This window comes from Corvus brachyrhynchos, unplaced genomic scaffold (genome assembly GCF_000691975.1).
Source record: "Corvus brachyrhynchos isolate BGI_N302 unplaced genomic scaffold, ASM69197v1 scaffold147, whole genome shotgun sequence".
Lineage (NCBI taxonomy): Eukaryota > Metazoa > Chordata > Aves > Passeriformes > Corvidae > Corvus > Corvus brachyrhynchos.
Genome location: NW_008239105.1, coordinates 203,732 through 219,737, shown reverse-complemented (window position 1 = coordinate 219,737; position 16,006 = coordinate 203,732). Strand labels below are relative to the sequence as shown.

Sequence of the window (16,006 nt, the reverse complement as noted above, 5' to 3'; positions counted from 1 at the left end):
GACTTAATAAACAACTATCTGGAAGCATTGAAACTAGAAGAGACGTCTCAGTTTACCTCTCAAACTCCTTACAAGGACTTACAGCAAATTCTCTCCCATCAGGAGAGACTCGATTTATGGCACAGTAAAGTGTCAATCCTCCTTCCTACCTTTCTTGTAAATGAATGTCACATTGGCCAGCTTCCAATCATCTGGAACCTCACCAGCAAGCCTAGACTGTTGGTAAACAATGGAGAGCGGCTTTGCAAGCTCATCTGCCAGCTCCCTCATCCCTCATCCAGCATCCCTCAAATTAAACATGGACTAACACACAAGAAAATTCTACAAGCTTCTGAAGACAACCAGAAAACTCCATCAGTTTGCCAAGTCCCAACAAATCCCCAGAGGTGTTTAAGGCATGGAGGCTTTACTCAGTTACTCCCGACTCCAGCAGAGAGTAATGGTTCAAAGAATGCAGGGGGATGTTTAAGGGGCAAAAGAAAAATTACAAGTGATGTCGTCTACAGAAAAGGCACAGGGATATCTCAACCTGCCATCTCCTTTTGGCAGCACCAGCCTTCCCTGAGCCTTATCCTGCCAGGGGGAGAGCCAGGCTAAAGGGACTCCACAGCACCTTAGGTGGGACACAAGCTGGCATGGACACAAGTATACATTTTTAGGATGGTTGTCCTGCAGAACAGTCTCCAGCCTTAGGCAGCTGCCCTATAATCAAACAGGGGTCATCACACATTGTCCTGCTCTTCCCCTTGACCACTCTTGCCTGGGTTCAAGTGCCAGACTTTGTGCTTTGCATCCTCTGCAAACATAAGTACAATTTTTGTACAGGATTTTAGTATGTTCGTTACCTGCTCCATGTTCTGCTGTCCAAGCTATCTGTGGTCTGCTAGTCATTAAACACAATATTTGATAGGTACATTGAAAAAATGAAATATCTAATTCCTCCTAAGAAAGATCGACACCCACTTCTCTAAGACTTATGCTAATTAAAATCCGTTTGGATCCTGATATATAGCTAATGCGCAAGTCAAAAATTCTGGAGGCACTGAACGTAATAGGAAATCCTTTTCATCTTGTTACATCAATAAATTATGCACCTTGTGGATATAGGTAACCACTACCTTCTTCTGTGGAAAAATATTTGAAAACTATTCTTAAATTGAAGCCTGATTTTCCTCTGAAAATAAAAAAGCAGGAGCATACACATTCAGCCAAAGAGTTATATTTACATACATATAGTAAAAGGCAAATGAACTTCTGGCAAGCAAATTTTTTGGGGTGTTTTTCATTCAGATTGAAAAATATGGAAAATGTAGTGTGGTCAAAAGGAGCCCCTATTGCAAATTGAACTGAAAATAAATAATTTTTATGGGGGAATTTTAATGTTCCAGATTAGGAGATGCAAAGGTAGGTCAGCCCCTTCAGAGGCTTCAGGTGCTGAACTGCTTCTCTATGTTATACTAAAGCTCAGCAGTATTTGCTACTCACATAATATGTTCCTTTCTCTTGCCTTCAGTGATACTTTTACGTATACCCCAGAAAACAACAAATTCAAAGAAGAAAAAAAAAAACCAGCTGCAGCTACCTAAACCAAAAGAAATCTCTTTTGACACATCCAGTTTTTGCAAAAGACAAGGAAAAAAAAGAACCACTGAAGTTCTCCACAGAAATAGTCTCACTGGCCTGACCACCTCAGGCCCTAATAAGAAAAAGTATATATAAAGTCTATACTTTAGAAATTCTAGAAGAATTTCCTTTATGACTAAAAACAATACTTAACAATGTCATGAGAGAACCTGATGTTTTAAGAAAAAAAGGTTTTCCTCAATATCTGAAGATATGACTCACTTTCAAGTGTAATAAACATCCTTAATACTGGCTTTCATAATACAGTGGAAACCCAATTTCATTATTTTGTACTGTACTTGCATGTGCTAAAGAAACTAAACCTGAAATTAAAATCCCTGTGCACCTTCAAAAAACCCAGGTCTTTATTTTGCAAGTAATTTTTTCCTTCCTAAAATATACAACCTCAGAATCAATGAGTCCTAGGATTTTGGGACAAATTAACCCTTTACATGAATTAAACCTAGTAAAATTATGTTCACTGAATCAGGCTTCAGAAACATTTCTAAACCTTAAAGACCACGATGGGAAAATAAAGCAACATTCGGTTATATTTATGGAGCCCATTTATTTCTACAAGTTAACACTGCCTACAATTAAACTTTCAAGTAATGTGGCACAACAGGAATGAATACATGGGAATGAAACAGTCTGAGTGAAAAACCTACGTCCACTGTCGATCTTGAGGTGGTTTTGCTCTGGATCCCATGCACTTTGCATTCATTAGGGGAGGAATGCGTTAGGTGCACTCCTGGAGGGTGCCAGACAGTTTATTTCTGTCAGAGAGGAGTAGAGTTTGTGTACTTTGAAGATGCTCCATGATGACAGAGGACAAATCCTGATGAACGGGGATGGCAGGAGACAACTTCAAAGGCAGAATTGTGACCCAAATGTAAGTACTAAATAAACACATTCACTGTCAACACAAAAAACTCTCTCAAAATGTATGCCTATAACAAGTTTCAAATAACACTTTAAGTTACTGTAAACAGAAAACATTTATGGAAAAACGCTGTTCGCAAAATGCTTTCTCTGTCTTAAACTACTGCTCTTCTACATAATCAGTTACTTGCATTTCCCTACTTTTATGAAATTCCACCACAGAGATACAAAATCAAAAAATATGTATATATTTAAGACATATTACTGTACACCTTTAAAGCAGTAGATATTCTGGATATATACAACACATATACAATACACAGTCTCCCTTTACTGTAGTGGTCTGGCTACTAGTTGTGCTTTTCTCCCAATTTAGGAAGTTAAATGTTGCTTAGTTCCATAAGAATTTTCCTGGAACATGACTTGCTGAAATCAGACAGCTCAAATACTAATGTATTCAATAGTTAGGTGTTATATTCTCAACAGAGTGATAATAAACCTTAACCTTAAGGTTGAGTAGTCATTAGGAATATAAAACTCAATTTCTAAGTATTAAGAAACTTCTTTATCTATACAACTATCTTTTAAAAAGGGCAAAATTTTGGCTCATATTTGAGCTGGAGATCAGCTCAAAAATAGTTCTGGAGATGAATTTCATTTGATTTTATCAGTTTTGAAGGCCTTTCTCTGTTTCTGCTGAGATAAAACCCATGAGAAGACAGGAAAAGCACCTGTTCCTCAGTGTTCCAAAGCCCTGTTAACTGGAGCGTGCTTAAGTGAAAAGCCCACAGCTCAGGCACACATCCTACTCAAATCAACAAAGCTGCTGTAGCCTGCCTTATACCTTATTCATAAAAAAGTATTGCATTTATTGTCATGTCTATAGCATGTTCCCACCAGTGACATTTATTTCTGCCCACCAACCCTAATATAAAATTTTAAAATCAGGTTTGCCTGACTGATAACTGCAGGATCATATGCTTCCAGATGGGAAATATTCATGCAGCAATAGAGGTGACATTCAAATATTGTGACTCATTTGAAGGTCATTGCTCAACTTGCTGGATTTTGTGTGTGTAGGTACACAAAGAAACACTGGTAAAATCAGTGATCAATTCTAGCCTGGTAAAAAATTTAACATGCATAAAATTACTGCTAAAATTCCCATGCTAAAATCTTCCTGCCCCACTGGCAGAAATATTAAGTCTCAAAAGACGTTTCTGTTGGCCATGTAATAAGAACTCCAGAATGAAGAAACCTTGAGTTTGCCATATCAAAGGTTTGGGGAGTGGTGCTTCTGCATCAGTGTGATGGGCCTTCCAGTGAATCAAAAGAAGTCAAATCAGGCTGCCAAACAGAGTGATGGGAAGAATGTAGTATCTGAAACTCAGCAGCTGTATCTCACCCTTGCTCTGGTGAGAGCTGGGATCTCCAGGGACAGCAAGCAAGACATATTCTTCAGAGTACACCCAGCTATTACACGTCACTTAAACCTATCTTCAGTGACAAGGCAAACAAAATTGCAGTTTGTTGAACTTACAGTTTGTTAAAATAGGACATGGTACCAAAACAAGTAGTGAAGGGCTTCCTCATAGCACAAGTACTTGCTTTCTACATATCAATCAACCACATTAAAAAAAAGGTTGCAACAGCATTGTGAAAAACAATTCTGGAAAGTTACTTGCTCGGTGTCCATCTCGACTGTGTCTTGTTCCACCAGTTTGCAGCATGTTAGGAAGGGGGATAAATCTCCTTACTCTTTCTATTTCAGGTTGAAGCAAAGCACCAACCCAAAAGCTGATCATGATGATCATGATTTCTGATCTTCCTCTGCTGGGATGACTTCCAAGAGGATTTGCAATGTTATGGTTACCCTGCCTGCAAAGATAAAAGCATACACTTGGTAAGCTTTTTGCAGGAGAGATGAAGAAGGAGAAGCAGTCAGGAAAATTATCTTAGCTTCTATAAAGCCTACTTGCACATAAATGTCATATATATTGCACATACATATATCATTTAAATTCAAAATTTTCTTCTTTTTAACTGTTTTCTTTGCCTCTGATCCAAAGTTATACATATACAATAATAATGGAAGGGTATGGATGTATAATCTTATTCAATAAAAGTCTGCATGCTTTTAAAGGCTATCTTTAAAAATTACTACTCTGCATAACTGCTTGGTTATAATCAAGATGTTATGTTGAAATAAAAGTCTAGAAGAGTTCAAATAAATTAATTTATCTGGGCCAAGACCTTCCTAAGCAAAAAAAAAACCAAAACCAAAACCAAAAAACCCACAATAAAAGGAAATAATGATTACAAAGCTTCACAGGTCTCTAAGAATGTCACACATCCAAAGCAGCTTCATGTTTTCCTTTTGTCACTGGACATGTATTTTGTGGTGCTTTTGGTGGTTTTCTTTTTAGGGTACTGATGCGTAAATGGCACAGTTAATTTACATACACCATATACAGAATAGTAAAAGAACATTTTCTTTTCATTCCCTTCACTTATCACTCTTTTTTAGTATCCTATTTTAAATAAGCAGGAATTGTTGTAAAAGAAAGTTCGGATTTTCCTTGAATGTCAGGCATGATTGTTGATGTTGACACCAGTGCAAAGCCAGGAGGGTAAAACAGTGCAACTCACAGAAGTTATGAACTGAAACCACTTCCCTGACCTCCTGTCTAAGGCACTACCATCCTTTCCTCTTTTCTCTGCATGTCACCAGTTCAGTGCAAAGCCAGGTTGCACTTAGACTATAAATTGATAGGGGCAGATAGGCTGAGAGTCTCCAAGCATTGCATTTTCCTCCCATCTGCCTTCCCTACCCATAGTGGGGACATCAGAGCTGGGCTGAGTGTAGCAGGGATGAAGGACAGGAGGAAAGCCAGCAGCAGGAAACCAGCAGGTCTTTGCCCCCACCATCCCAGCCCTTTCCAGCTTTGAGGACAAGCAAAGGGAAAAAGAAAATTTTTTGAAGCTGAGCAATGGCATAACAGCTCTTGGAAAAGGGCACGACTGCAGAGGGAAATTCTGGGCGTCTCTAGAGCTGGCTGTTATTTTATTCACCTAAGTGGAAAGACCCACCAACAGCAAGACCTTGCCCAGTCCTCCATTTCAATGCAGCAGTTTTTCTCTCTCCTGGGATGAAGCCACAGCAGAGCAGACAAGTTGGGGAGCTGGTATTCTTCGCATTTTTTGGTTGCAATGTACTCAGAAGAAATCAATATAAGAGCATTTTCCCCTATGAAAATGTTCCAATATGTTTCCAGTCAGTACCTCTATGTTGTATGCTTGGAGCAGTACCTAGAGTTACAGGACCAGTTTCACATTTATCACAAGACAACTTAACATACCACAATAGTGCAGATAACTTCCCTAGCCCACTTTAAATCCTAATTTTCCCTTTTCAAGAGGAGAATTCACTACAAATGGGTCCCTTATAAAGAAAACCCAGACCTGGTATCTACACAAGCACCACGTAAAGCTTAGGTGAGGAAAGAAAGCATGATTTTTAACACATATATTTGACTGGACATGAAATCTGTAACAGCAAAATGGTGAGATAATTTCCCATGGATCCCATCACAAACTCGACAAAGAGAAGCAAATTAAGCATCCTAATTGAACAAGTGTCATCCTAAGTGAACAAGTGTCATCCTCTGGTGTTGATAAATAACCCTGGCAGAGACATTTTGTTATATAAAGAGATCTCATTTCCAGCAAGGGCTCAGCTATGAAAAAAAGTAGGATTCAATTTTTTACCTCCTCACAATTCAACCCGCTGTAAAGAAATAGACATTTTAAGCATAAGGATCAGTTTTCAACTGAGGAAGTGCAGATAGAAGCATTCTCGTGCTGGTGACACATCCTTTTACACACTGATCTGCTGCTTAGGATTTGCTTGGCTCAACTTTTTTCATTTTCACATGACTTCTCCAAAAAGCAAGAATGCAGAGGTCAAATGAAGCCTGTACTAGCTCAGAATTATTTGCTACAGCAAAATTCCTTTGGAAGAGGAGAGAAAAAAATGTTATTCTCATTACAAAATACCATCCCGGAACCTAAAAACCCTTCAAACTGTGAAGTTACTTTTTGTTCAATGCAGCAATTTTGTAAGGAGAATGGGCAATGTAAATGCCATAGGTACAGAACAAAGACATTCAGTCTTGGTAGAGGATTCCTTGGGTAATCCATTTGAGGGCTCTGCTAGTGTAATCAGCCTGAAACTCCTTTCAGAAATGCATGTATCTTCAGGCTGGCTCTTTTATCCTGCTACTCATTCTGGCTGCTCAATATCCCTCTCCTCTGATGCTTACGAAGCCTATTCAGGATATTACCTCTGACCTTACATGGGGCTGGTCTGTACCCATGGTCTGTACACTGGTTTTTGCACCTTATGGGGTTTATAAGCAACAGCCATCTCTCATTGCTGAAGCACAGCTGGGCAGCTGAACCAGTCAATACCTCAAGAAGGTGACTTTTCAAAGCCCCACACCAGCTGCCCATGCACTGATCTGGGCACATGAAGCAGCTTGGGAACAGTATTGGTAGCACAGCAGTGTGTTCAGAATAACAGGCTCCTACTTCCCCTCTGGTACCACATAAAATGCTTTGTTTAAGTCTAAGTATATTGGATTCATCACATTCTCCTTTGTAAAAAAAACTCATAGAAAGTTACCCAGTTACTCTGGCAAAAATTTACCTCTTAAATGACAATCCCATTTTTTTTTTATTGACCTTTACCAATGTCTTGGGGTGACTTTATGATGTATATCCCATATCACTGCCCTATGCCCAGAAATTAATTCTTGTGCCTTTCTATGCCTTTAAACTGAGCCTGAGAGGAGGAAGGAAAAACTGAGCAAAACTTTTTCAAAGCAGTTTGCAGCTTGTTCAAGGCCACACAGAGATAGCGACTTTTTTTTCCAGCTGCGGCAGGGGAGCGAGGAAACACCTGGCTTGCGGGTTTTTTTCCAGTCAGCTTTTGGCCAGTTTTTGAGCTTCTTTTTCTCTGGAGAGAGACTGAGAGTTGAACTTTTTTTTCCTTCCCTGGAATTTCGAATTTTCTCCCTTTTCTGCTGGACTGCTTCAATATCAGAACACATCGGGAGAACTTTCCACCGAGCACAGAGGGCCTGGCCCTGGGCCAAGCCCCAGCTCTGAGGAGACCAAAGGGAGGATTCTAACACTTTCCCAGGTTTTTTCTCCACAGCAAAATTTTATTATTTAGCATTATTATCCTTTTCCCGTGTGTTTGTTAAATAAATAGTTTTTATCTCTTTCACTTTCCTTTGAGGAAAATTTGTTTTTCCCAAACCTGGTAAGGGGAGGGGTGGTTGTACCTTCTCTCAGAGGATGTATTTCTAAATTTGACCAAACTGGAACAACCTCATGTCTGGAATTACACTTTCATGCCTATGTAAGACATATAGTTTCAAGGTTAGAATATCAAGCCTGCAGCTGCCCAACTTCTTTTCGATATCTCACAGAGGTACCTTAAGTGAATTTATCCTCACTCAGTGCCTTTTGTAAATGTTCTTAGGCTATACAATGGGTGTCCCTTAACACTCACAAAATAATGCCAGCTTAATGACTCCACACAGAAGGTTTATTGCTTTTTCTCAGGGAAAACAAAAATCTGTTTATTTCACAAGTAAATCTCCACTCTGCTCCACCTCAAAACTGTCAGCATCAGTTTTCTGTCATTGCTGTTGTTATTTTGGGGATAATAATTGCAAAGCAAACAAGCTGTTTCCCTCACTGACTGGCTTCTGGTGCCTTCCCCTCTGAGCCAGTACACCATGCCCATCCATAGATACTACACAGGCACCAAGACTTCTTTCTAGAGTTTTGTGTTATCTCAAAAGCTAGAAATTATTCACCTTCATTGTCACAGCTGGCAGAAAAATCTTCACATCTATCCAGTCTACCTTAAAGAGAATATTCTTTCTCTTGCCCAAGTAATGTAGTTCAACACTGGCATCCCGTGGCCAAAGATTCAAGTAGCTGTATTCCAAAACCTCTGCGACATGACAGAAAATGCCAAAAAGCTCCTGGGTTTGATAAGAGAAAAATTCCTAGTCCCTAAATGTCAAGACTGAGAAATTATAAACATGAGGAGAGCTCTGAGAAACTCCTGGAGTCAGTATGAAGAAGTCCCACACCAGGACTTACCTAGAAGCTTTCTGAACCACTTTGGCTTATTGTCCCATACAATAAAGAGGTAGTAGGCATTTTTTAGTCAGGGATATTGCAAATCCAATCCCTGTGTTCACTGGGTCAGAGTAAAGTGACAGTGCAACCATGAAGAGGCAAGTGAAGGAAAACAACGCTGGAATAAATAGAGGAACCTGAAAAACAACCACACAAAGAACCATTAAATAAAAAGATCAAAGTAAAGTAATGACTAAGGCGTTTAACTTTCCATGAAATGTATATTGGATAAGACCCAGCAGTACAGGACAGTTCTGGAGAAATAAGGGTATCTAGAACAGGCACACAAAATGTCAATGACTGCAGAAGCCAAGCCCTGCAGACTGCTATGCAGTGAGTACCACAGAAGTCTTTTAATTACACTCTAAACTCTCCAGTGTTTTACATCCTTTAAAATGTAAATAAGTTACATTGTAAAAGTTCTTCCTCTAATCCCCCAACATAAAGGAAGCAGCTCTAACCACAGTAAAGATTTCCGCTTTGATAATTACCCATTAGAAAACATTTTAAAACACAACCAGGAGTTCAAGTCACCTTTTAAAACTATTAAGAACATATTGATTTTCTTCCTAAGGTAAAAATAAAAATCTAGCAGGAAGAGAGCAAATTAAACAGGAATTTGACTAGTGATAAAGATATTTGATAGTGTTAATAACATTATAGCCATCGGAAAAGCACTTTCTGACTGTATGACTGATAGCATTGCCAGTGTCACTGTTGAAAGCACACAAAGTAACCATATCAAATTTATTTGCTCAATTTTCAAGAACACCACTACAATCACTCTGTTAGCAACTCTCTGAAGGAAATACCTACCTGCATGGCTTATGAGACATTAAGTTTAATGGAGAATTGAGAATTCCTTGGAAACTGCTTTTTTCCTTTCATGCCTCAAAGCATTACTGTTCCTCTTTTGTGCACTGTCAAAGCATTTTTTTTAATCAAAGCAAAATAGGTTGTACTGTTCATCTCCATATTTACTAATATACCTACATGAATGCAACAATATGCATTATTAGTTCTTCACAAAATAGGTTCCTTGGCAGCATCTAAATAGGGATATATTTCTCCACTTTTTTGATAATGGATATTATCTTTCTGGATACACAATGGGATAACTTACTTTGTGAGATATTACTTAAAACAAGCCAGAAAAATAGTACTGTTAGCCAAAATAGTACTAATAGCCAAAATAGCTACTGTTCAAGGGGCTGGACTATTAGCATTTTCTTTCTGGGTTCACAATAACTCCGTCTGCAAATCCACTGAAAGTGCCAAATATTATAATAATCATACTAACCACTTATTTGCACAGAAAATTGGCATATTTGATATTGGATATGCAATGACATAAATGTTCTATATTAACTCTTATGCTTGACATGACTTTTTGGTGGTAAAATTATCCAGGCCTTTATCAAAGGAGACATTAAATAGAGGACTGGCTGAAAATCATGTTGGCACATGTAACCCCAATTTTTGCAGTCTGAACCCTCTGTGACTGCAGAGGGCTCAAGGTATTTTCACATAGTTTGCATCACACAGCTCACATCACACAGCCTGAACAAAACAGACGGGCAGAACTGAGCAAACGCCTTCATCTCAGCACAACAGCTTCAGCCTCTGGCCCCCAAGCATAAGGAAGAGGCAAGAATTCTTTTCCAGAATGGAACACAGCTGGGGTAGCACTGGGGACCTTGCAGGAAAACTCTAAGCCTTCTCTGCAAAACACTGTTTTCTCCTAGCTCTGTTTTTCCTGAAAAAGAGGTTAGCTTGTTACATCAGAAAATGCTCCTTTGCTGTCTGACTACAGGATGGAGAGGAGGGAGGATTCAGGTAAAAGAGTAGAGAGCAGATGTTACCTTGAAAGGACGAGGCATATCAGGACGTTTATATCTGAGATAAATCAACCCAGCAACTACTAGTCCAATAAAAAGCCACCTGGCAAAGCTGAGGAAATTCAGCAGGCTGTAGAGATCCCCATTGAATAACATTATCATTGTGAGAGGATGCTGCAAAAGAAATTCAGAGCATAAGAGGGGTTTAGTAGATCAATATTATTTTACAGCAGTGGTGTCCAATTTTTCCACAGGGACAAGTAGCACAGCCTTATGCACACACCAAAGTGCCACAGACTTTAGGCTTGCCTTTGTCATGCAATCAGGTGTGTGATCAATGTCTAGCTGTCTCCTGAGACCACTTTGGATCAATATATATCTGTCCTGAGTGGCCACACATAGTCAATACAAATCTGTCCCCTGTGACCCAGACTAAAATACACAGGCACACTTCACCACCAAAGCGCTGGAGCATCCTGGGAAGCATTTTCATGGGATATGAGCCCACTGCAGGTTTACTTGCTTATTGCTGATGCAAATGATAGGAACAGTTAAATTTTTGTCACATCTGATCATATGAAAGCAGAGGTTTCTAGGCGTTTTGTGGAAGGAAAAAGTCCCCCAGGCTTCAAAGGGGAAGTGAGCAAAGAGGACATGGCACAAAGAGGACATTCTCACACTATGAGAAGCCAGCTGGGTACACTGGGTTGGCACCAGCTTGGGCTTGCCTTTCAGACTTGCAGGGTGTAGACTTATTTCACATTGTTAATGCACATATTTATAACCAGAAGGAAGAATTTAGCTGTGACTCAGGCAGCTACTGAAGAGCAAGAAGGAGAGGGAACACCATAATAAATATAGCCCCTCATAAAAAAACTAGTCTGAGATACAAGGCTTCTGTGAGGCAGGCAGAAGGTTATGTATAAGCTGGAGTGTTTTGTCGTGAGTTAGATGGTTAGTGTAGACTACATGGATCTATTTCAAAGTAGTATCTGGACAAAAAATGTCCTTGCATTTGGGCATGAAGGAATAAGTCAAATTCACTATATCCCTCATTCTTCAGCAAGAGGGAAGATCCTGGAAGTGAGAGCCTTTAGGTTTATAACAAGGCAACACATGAAATCAACTGCAGATGCAGTAAAACACTGGGCTAATTTTTTGCACAGAGCAAACTAACTTGTATTATTTATCTAGATTCACAGCCTCTCTCTTTTTTTTTCAAAGCAGTGCAGACAACATGGATTTGAACCAGAAGGATCAATATTTCAAATGTGGGTCTCTCACTTCCAACCTCTAACGACTTATGAAGTACTTGATTCCTTACACATAGATACTAAGCAAACTCCTTCTATGTAAATGTCAAAGGAAATTGTACCACTGAATTATATTGGGCAAGATTTCTTCTCTAAAGACTCAGCCTCTAAAAGTTTAAAATCTCAATTATAACTATAATGCAAGCTATATACAATAATAATGCAAGCGGAGAGCTATCAAGAAAAAATACAATAAAGCAGGATTACAATCAGATTGCATGATTTCTTTCAGTTACTATACACATCTGTCAAATACCAGGATGTTGGTGAGGAATACATCTAGTCCGGGTAGATCTAGTCCAGACTTGCAAATTGAGATGCAGATTGAAATACAGGCTGAGTTCTCTGTGGGAGCCCAAGACAAGAGGCCATGAATTGCCAACCTTTGGAATAACAAAGGGTATGAAAGACTAGTGACTCCAGCCAGATGAACAGATACTGGGTGACACAGCAGGAGCCAGGACATGCCAACCCTTTGGATACCAAAGCAGATGAAGACCAGTGAAGCCAGCAAAGTGGATGGACATGGAGATGGGGCAGAAACCAGACTCTGGAGGAAGAGCGAGACTTGTGCCTGGGGAGACTGTGGGGTATAAAAGCCATGGGGTTCCTTTTTTGGGGGTCCCTCTACGGGGGCACCAGTTTGGCTGTTTCTGTGTCCCTGCACTGGGACTAAGTGGCTTTATGGAATGATACTCTGCCATGGGAAACTCAGGGTCGAAGCAGTGGGGAAACCTGGCCTGTGAGTGGGATATGCAGGAGTCCAGCAACGACCCTTCGAGTCACCAGAGCCACCACTGTGAAGGGGCTCCAGTCCCAGCACTGACATACCTGGCATTGGGAGTGTGATTGCTGGGAAGTCTCGTGAATAGTCAGACTGGGAAGTCTCTCTAACAACATAGACACATAAACAGATTTCTTAATTCCAAAAAAAGTGTTGTTTTGTTTTGTTTTTTAACTTAAAAAGCCTCAAACAGGTGCTCATTTTCTCAGTTTATCCTCAAGAGCTCTTTCGTTTCTTGCAGTGTGCAGAATTTGGAAGGAGAAATAAAATAGGGAAATGCTAAAATGACTACTGATGTAGGATGTATCCTGTCATGGCTCTATTTGCAATAAGGTGAGCTAAAAAATTGCAATCTTTGAAGGAAAGCCATCTTCATATGAGAATCTGACTTTTTCAAAGGAAATCAATGCACTGGTGTAACAGGACCATATGCAATAGCAGAAAATGTCTGTCAGGAAAAAAAATAATATATTAATACATTTTGTGCATTTCATTCTACAAAAAACAGTCAATGCAATTTACCCACAAGGTATGAGTAAGCCCAAAGAAATAAAATTCAAACTAAATGCTTATGGAAAATTCATTTCATTAAAACTTTTCACCATAATCACACTGCCTAATTTTCAAAATTTCAAAGACTATGGTTATAAGTGCACATATAAAATTCAACAATTCAGCAGTGAGCTTATAGGCATCAATAGGAAAAACCAATTTAAATTCCACAGGCATCTGATCTTACTAGCATAGACTCATAGGTGCATTTTTTGCTTTGGCTGGAAGTCCCTAAATATAGCAGCGGCCTATCCACATACATTGCGGTCATTGATCCCAAAAGAGGGGCTGAACACCCATGATTATGAAGACTTCAAGTTAAGTGAAAATCTTCCTGGCACTATGCAAACTGAACTTTGAAGTTGGTATTTTGACACTTAGTCCTAATATTTTACCATACAAATTAGTCTGCAAAGCAAACACATGGCCTGCATTTACCTTTCCTGCTATTTTAAAAGTCAGTAATAGGACTTCCACCAAAGCACCAGTGGTTTTCCTTAGAAAATTCACAGACTATTTCCCAGGCATATGTTCTCTCATGTTTTAATCACCACTATGCTGTACTGCTGAGGGTTCTCCCTCTGTTATCTTAGTGCAAAACTGTTAGCATTTTTCACTATAAGGTAGTATAATGAGCCTTTAGGGTACTCCCAGATGCTGGTGTTTAGTTCAACTTTCAGTTAACTGAATCCTTTTTTTGTTTGTTTAACTGTAATTTGTTTCTCTGAAAGGGAACTAGCTCATCACTAGCAGGTCCTTAGAAATTCAGAGCAATAACACATGAATTAGATTGCAGTGATAGGCAAGAAAGCAAGGAAGAAATGATAGAATAACAACAACTCCCAAATCTCACTCCTCTTTCTCCTGTCCTCCGCCCTGCCCAAAGCCCATGTACAAATTAATAGATGAGACTCAAGCAGTGCCCAAATTCTGTTTGAATCCTCCAGAGCAAATCTGTAATATGAATTCTAGTGCAGGAACATTTGTTTGTATGATTTACCAAAACAATGACAGCTGGCAGAGGAGTGTGCTTGCGGACATGAATCATGGAGAGAATTTCTGGAAGGTGACCCTCGCGGGATGCAACGAAGAACATCCTGGTGGGAAATAAATGTGGACAGACTTTAAATGTGCTCATTACTGTGAGTACACAAAGTGGCTCATGAAAGTCACAGAGCACAGCAGCACTTCTTAGTCTTGTCTGAGGTGTTCTAAATGAAAGCACTGGCAGGAGAAACCCACATGCAGAAATCAAAACCATCTCTGAAGGTGTCCCTTGATTGGTGTTTGGAATGAGTTAATATTTTCCCTCCGATTTTCCTCCTTCACATGAAAAAAAGCAGCCATTGATTAAGGGGTAGCCTCAGAGCAATTCATTTTCAAACCATTCAAAGGATTTTAAAAATAGCACCCTAAACAAAGTTAGAAAAAGCCCTACACCTGGTAAACAGTGTAGTCATTTATGATGTCCTGCTAAAGGAATGAACTCTACTCTCCCTTCCCCTTGCTTCCATACTTTCACTATGTCTCCCAAGCCCTCACCCCCAGGAACATCAGCAGTGCTCACCTGGAGACTGCAAAAATGCCACCATTCATAGATCCAAAGCAGGAGAGAGCAACAAACACTGGTACAGCTAAAGAAAAGTTTCCCATTAGTCGTTCGGCAAAGGTCTGTTAGAGAAGAGAGAGAGACACACAGTGACTTTTCATAAAATGGGAAGATAATTGTCCTCTATTAGCAAATTATCATAGTGTTAGTTATACCCCTTCTCTGCATCCCTCACTGAAAGTTGTGCTGTGCATTTGTTGCCTCTTTGTGAGAGCACAGCTACTACTGCTAAGCTGTCCTACCCTTATCCCTGAGAGCATGTGGAAGATCTCCAGTTGAAGCAAAGATGAGGATGTGGAATCAGGCCCTGACTCATGTCAATTTAGATCATTATGGCTCCAAAGAAGAAGACCAAGTCTGAATGGATCAAGAAGAAGACCAAGTCTGAATGGATCAAGAAGAAGATCAAGTCTGAATGGATCAAGGTCTGATCTGCACACCTAATATCTTTTTTCTACAGCCTTCATTGCACTCAGCTGGCACTACCCAGTGGTATAGTCCATCCATTCATGCTTTAGTGTTTCAGGTTAGCAGAAGAGCCTTAATTGGACTTTGGGGCACCACAGGCAACATGCACAATTTATGAAATGTTTATAAAATGTTTTCTTTCTAGATCTCCTATTAACTACAGAATTTGGTTTTTCAAAACCCACATCAATTGAAATAGCCACAGGCAGTGTCACTACTGAAAAAGAAATGGAACTATTTATTTCCTCATTGTGACTCAGATACCATAAATATAAAAATCAGTGTCATCGCCACAATTCAGCAAGAACAATCAAAGCAGTATTTCCTAGCCAGGCTGCCTTGCAACTCCTTCCCAAATGAGCTACGGTATTCACAGCAACCCAATTCTGGAGTACTCAGGACACATATTGTGCAGAGACAGTTACCATCTTCTGCTACACAAGACAGTTCAGAGCTCTCTCTTCCATAAATATCTGTGATTCCTGCTTCCCAGGAGCTGAGCTTACAATATAGCACTGAATTTTTCAAGCATGTACTTGGCTATAAAATTTAAGCCCTGTTGACTTTGTTATAAGAGGTAAATAAATACAGTCCAATGTTGCATTATAAATGCTACCGATGGCCTGAAGTGCAATCCCTCTCATCAGTCAAATATCAAATTTCACCGAGATGCTAAAAAGTGCCACCATACCAAAACCTGACTGGATGTGTCCATTTC

At 39.6% G+C, this 16,006-nt stretch overlaps 1 protein-coding gene across 5 annotated transcripts in view; it reads right to left on the bottom strand.

The window, feature by feature from the left end:
• Positions 1-2,171: 2,171 nt before the first annotated feature.
• Positions 2,172-16,006, bottom strand: part of SLC7A11 (solute carrier family 7 member 11) — a 59,747-nt gene continuing 45,912 nt past the window's right edge. For 2 of the 5 annotated variants that reach the window (XM_017739359.1, XM_008637693.2), the window contains 5 exons: positions 14,779-14,882; positions 14,212-14,308; positions 10,587-10,736; positions 8,686-8,861; positions 2,172-4,383 (listed from right to left, as the gene is read on the bottom strand). In XM_017739359.1, coding sequence (XP_017594848.1) covers positions 8,712-8,861; positions 10,587-10,736; positions 14,212-14,308; positions 14,779-14,882 — 501 coding nt within the window. In that variant the 3' untranslated portion in view covers positions 2,172-4,383; positions 8,686-8,711. Of the gene's footprint in view, positions 4,384-5,595; positions 5,753-8,685; positions 8,862-10,586; positions 13,108-14,211; positions 14,309-14,778; positions 14,883-16,006 lie in introns of those variants that run through there. The other 3 variants (XR_001863692.1, XR_001863693.1, XM_017739360.1) reach the window with 3 other exon arrangements.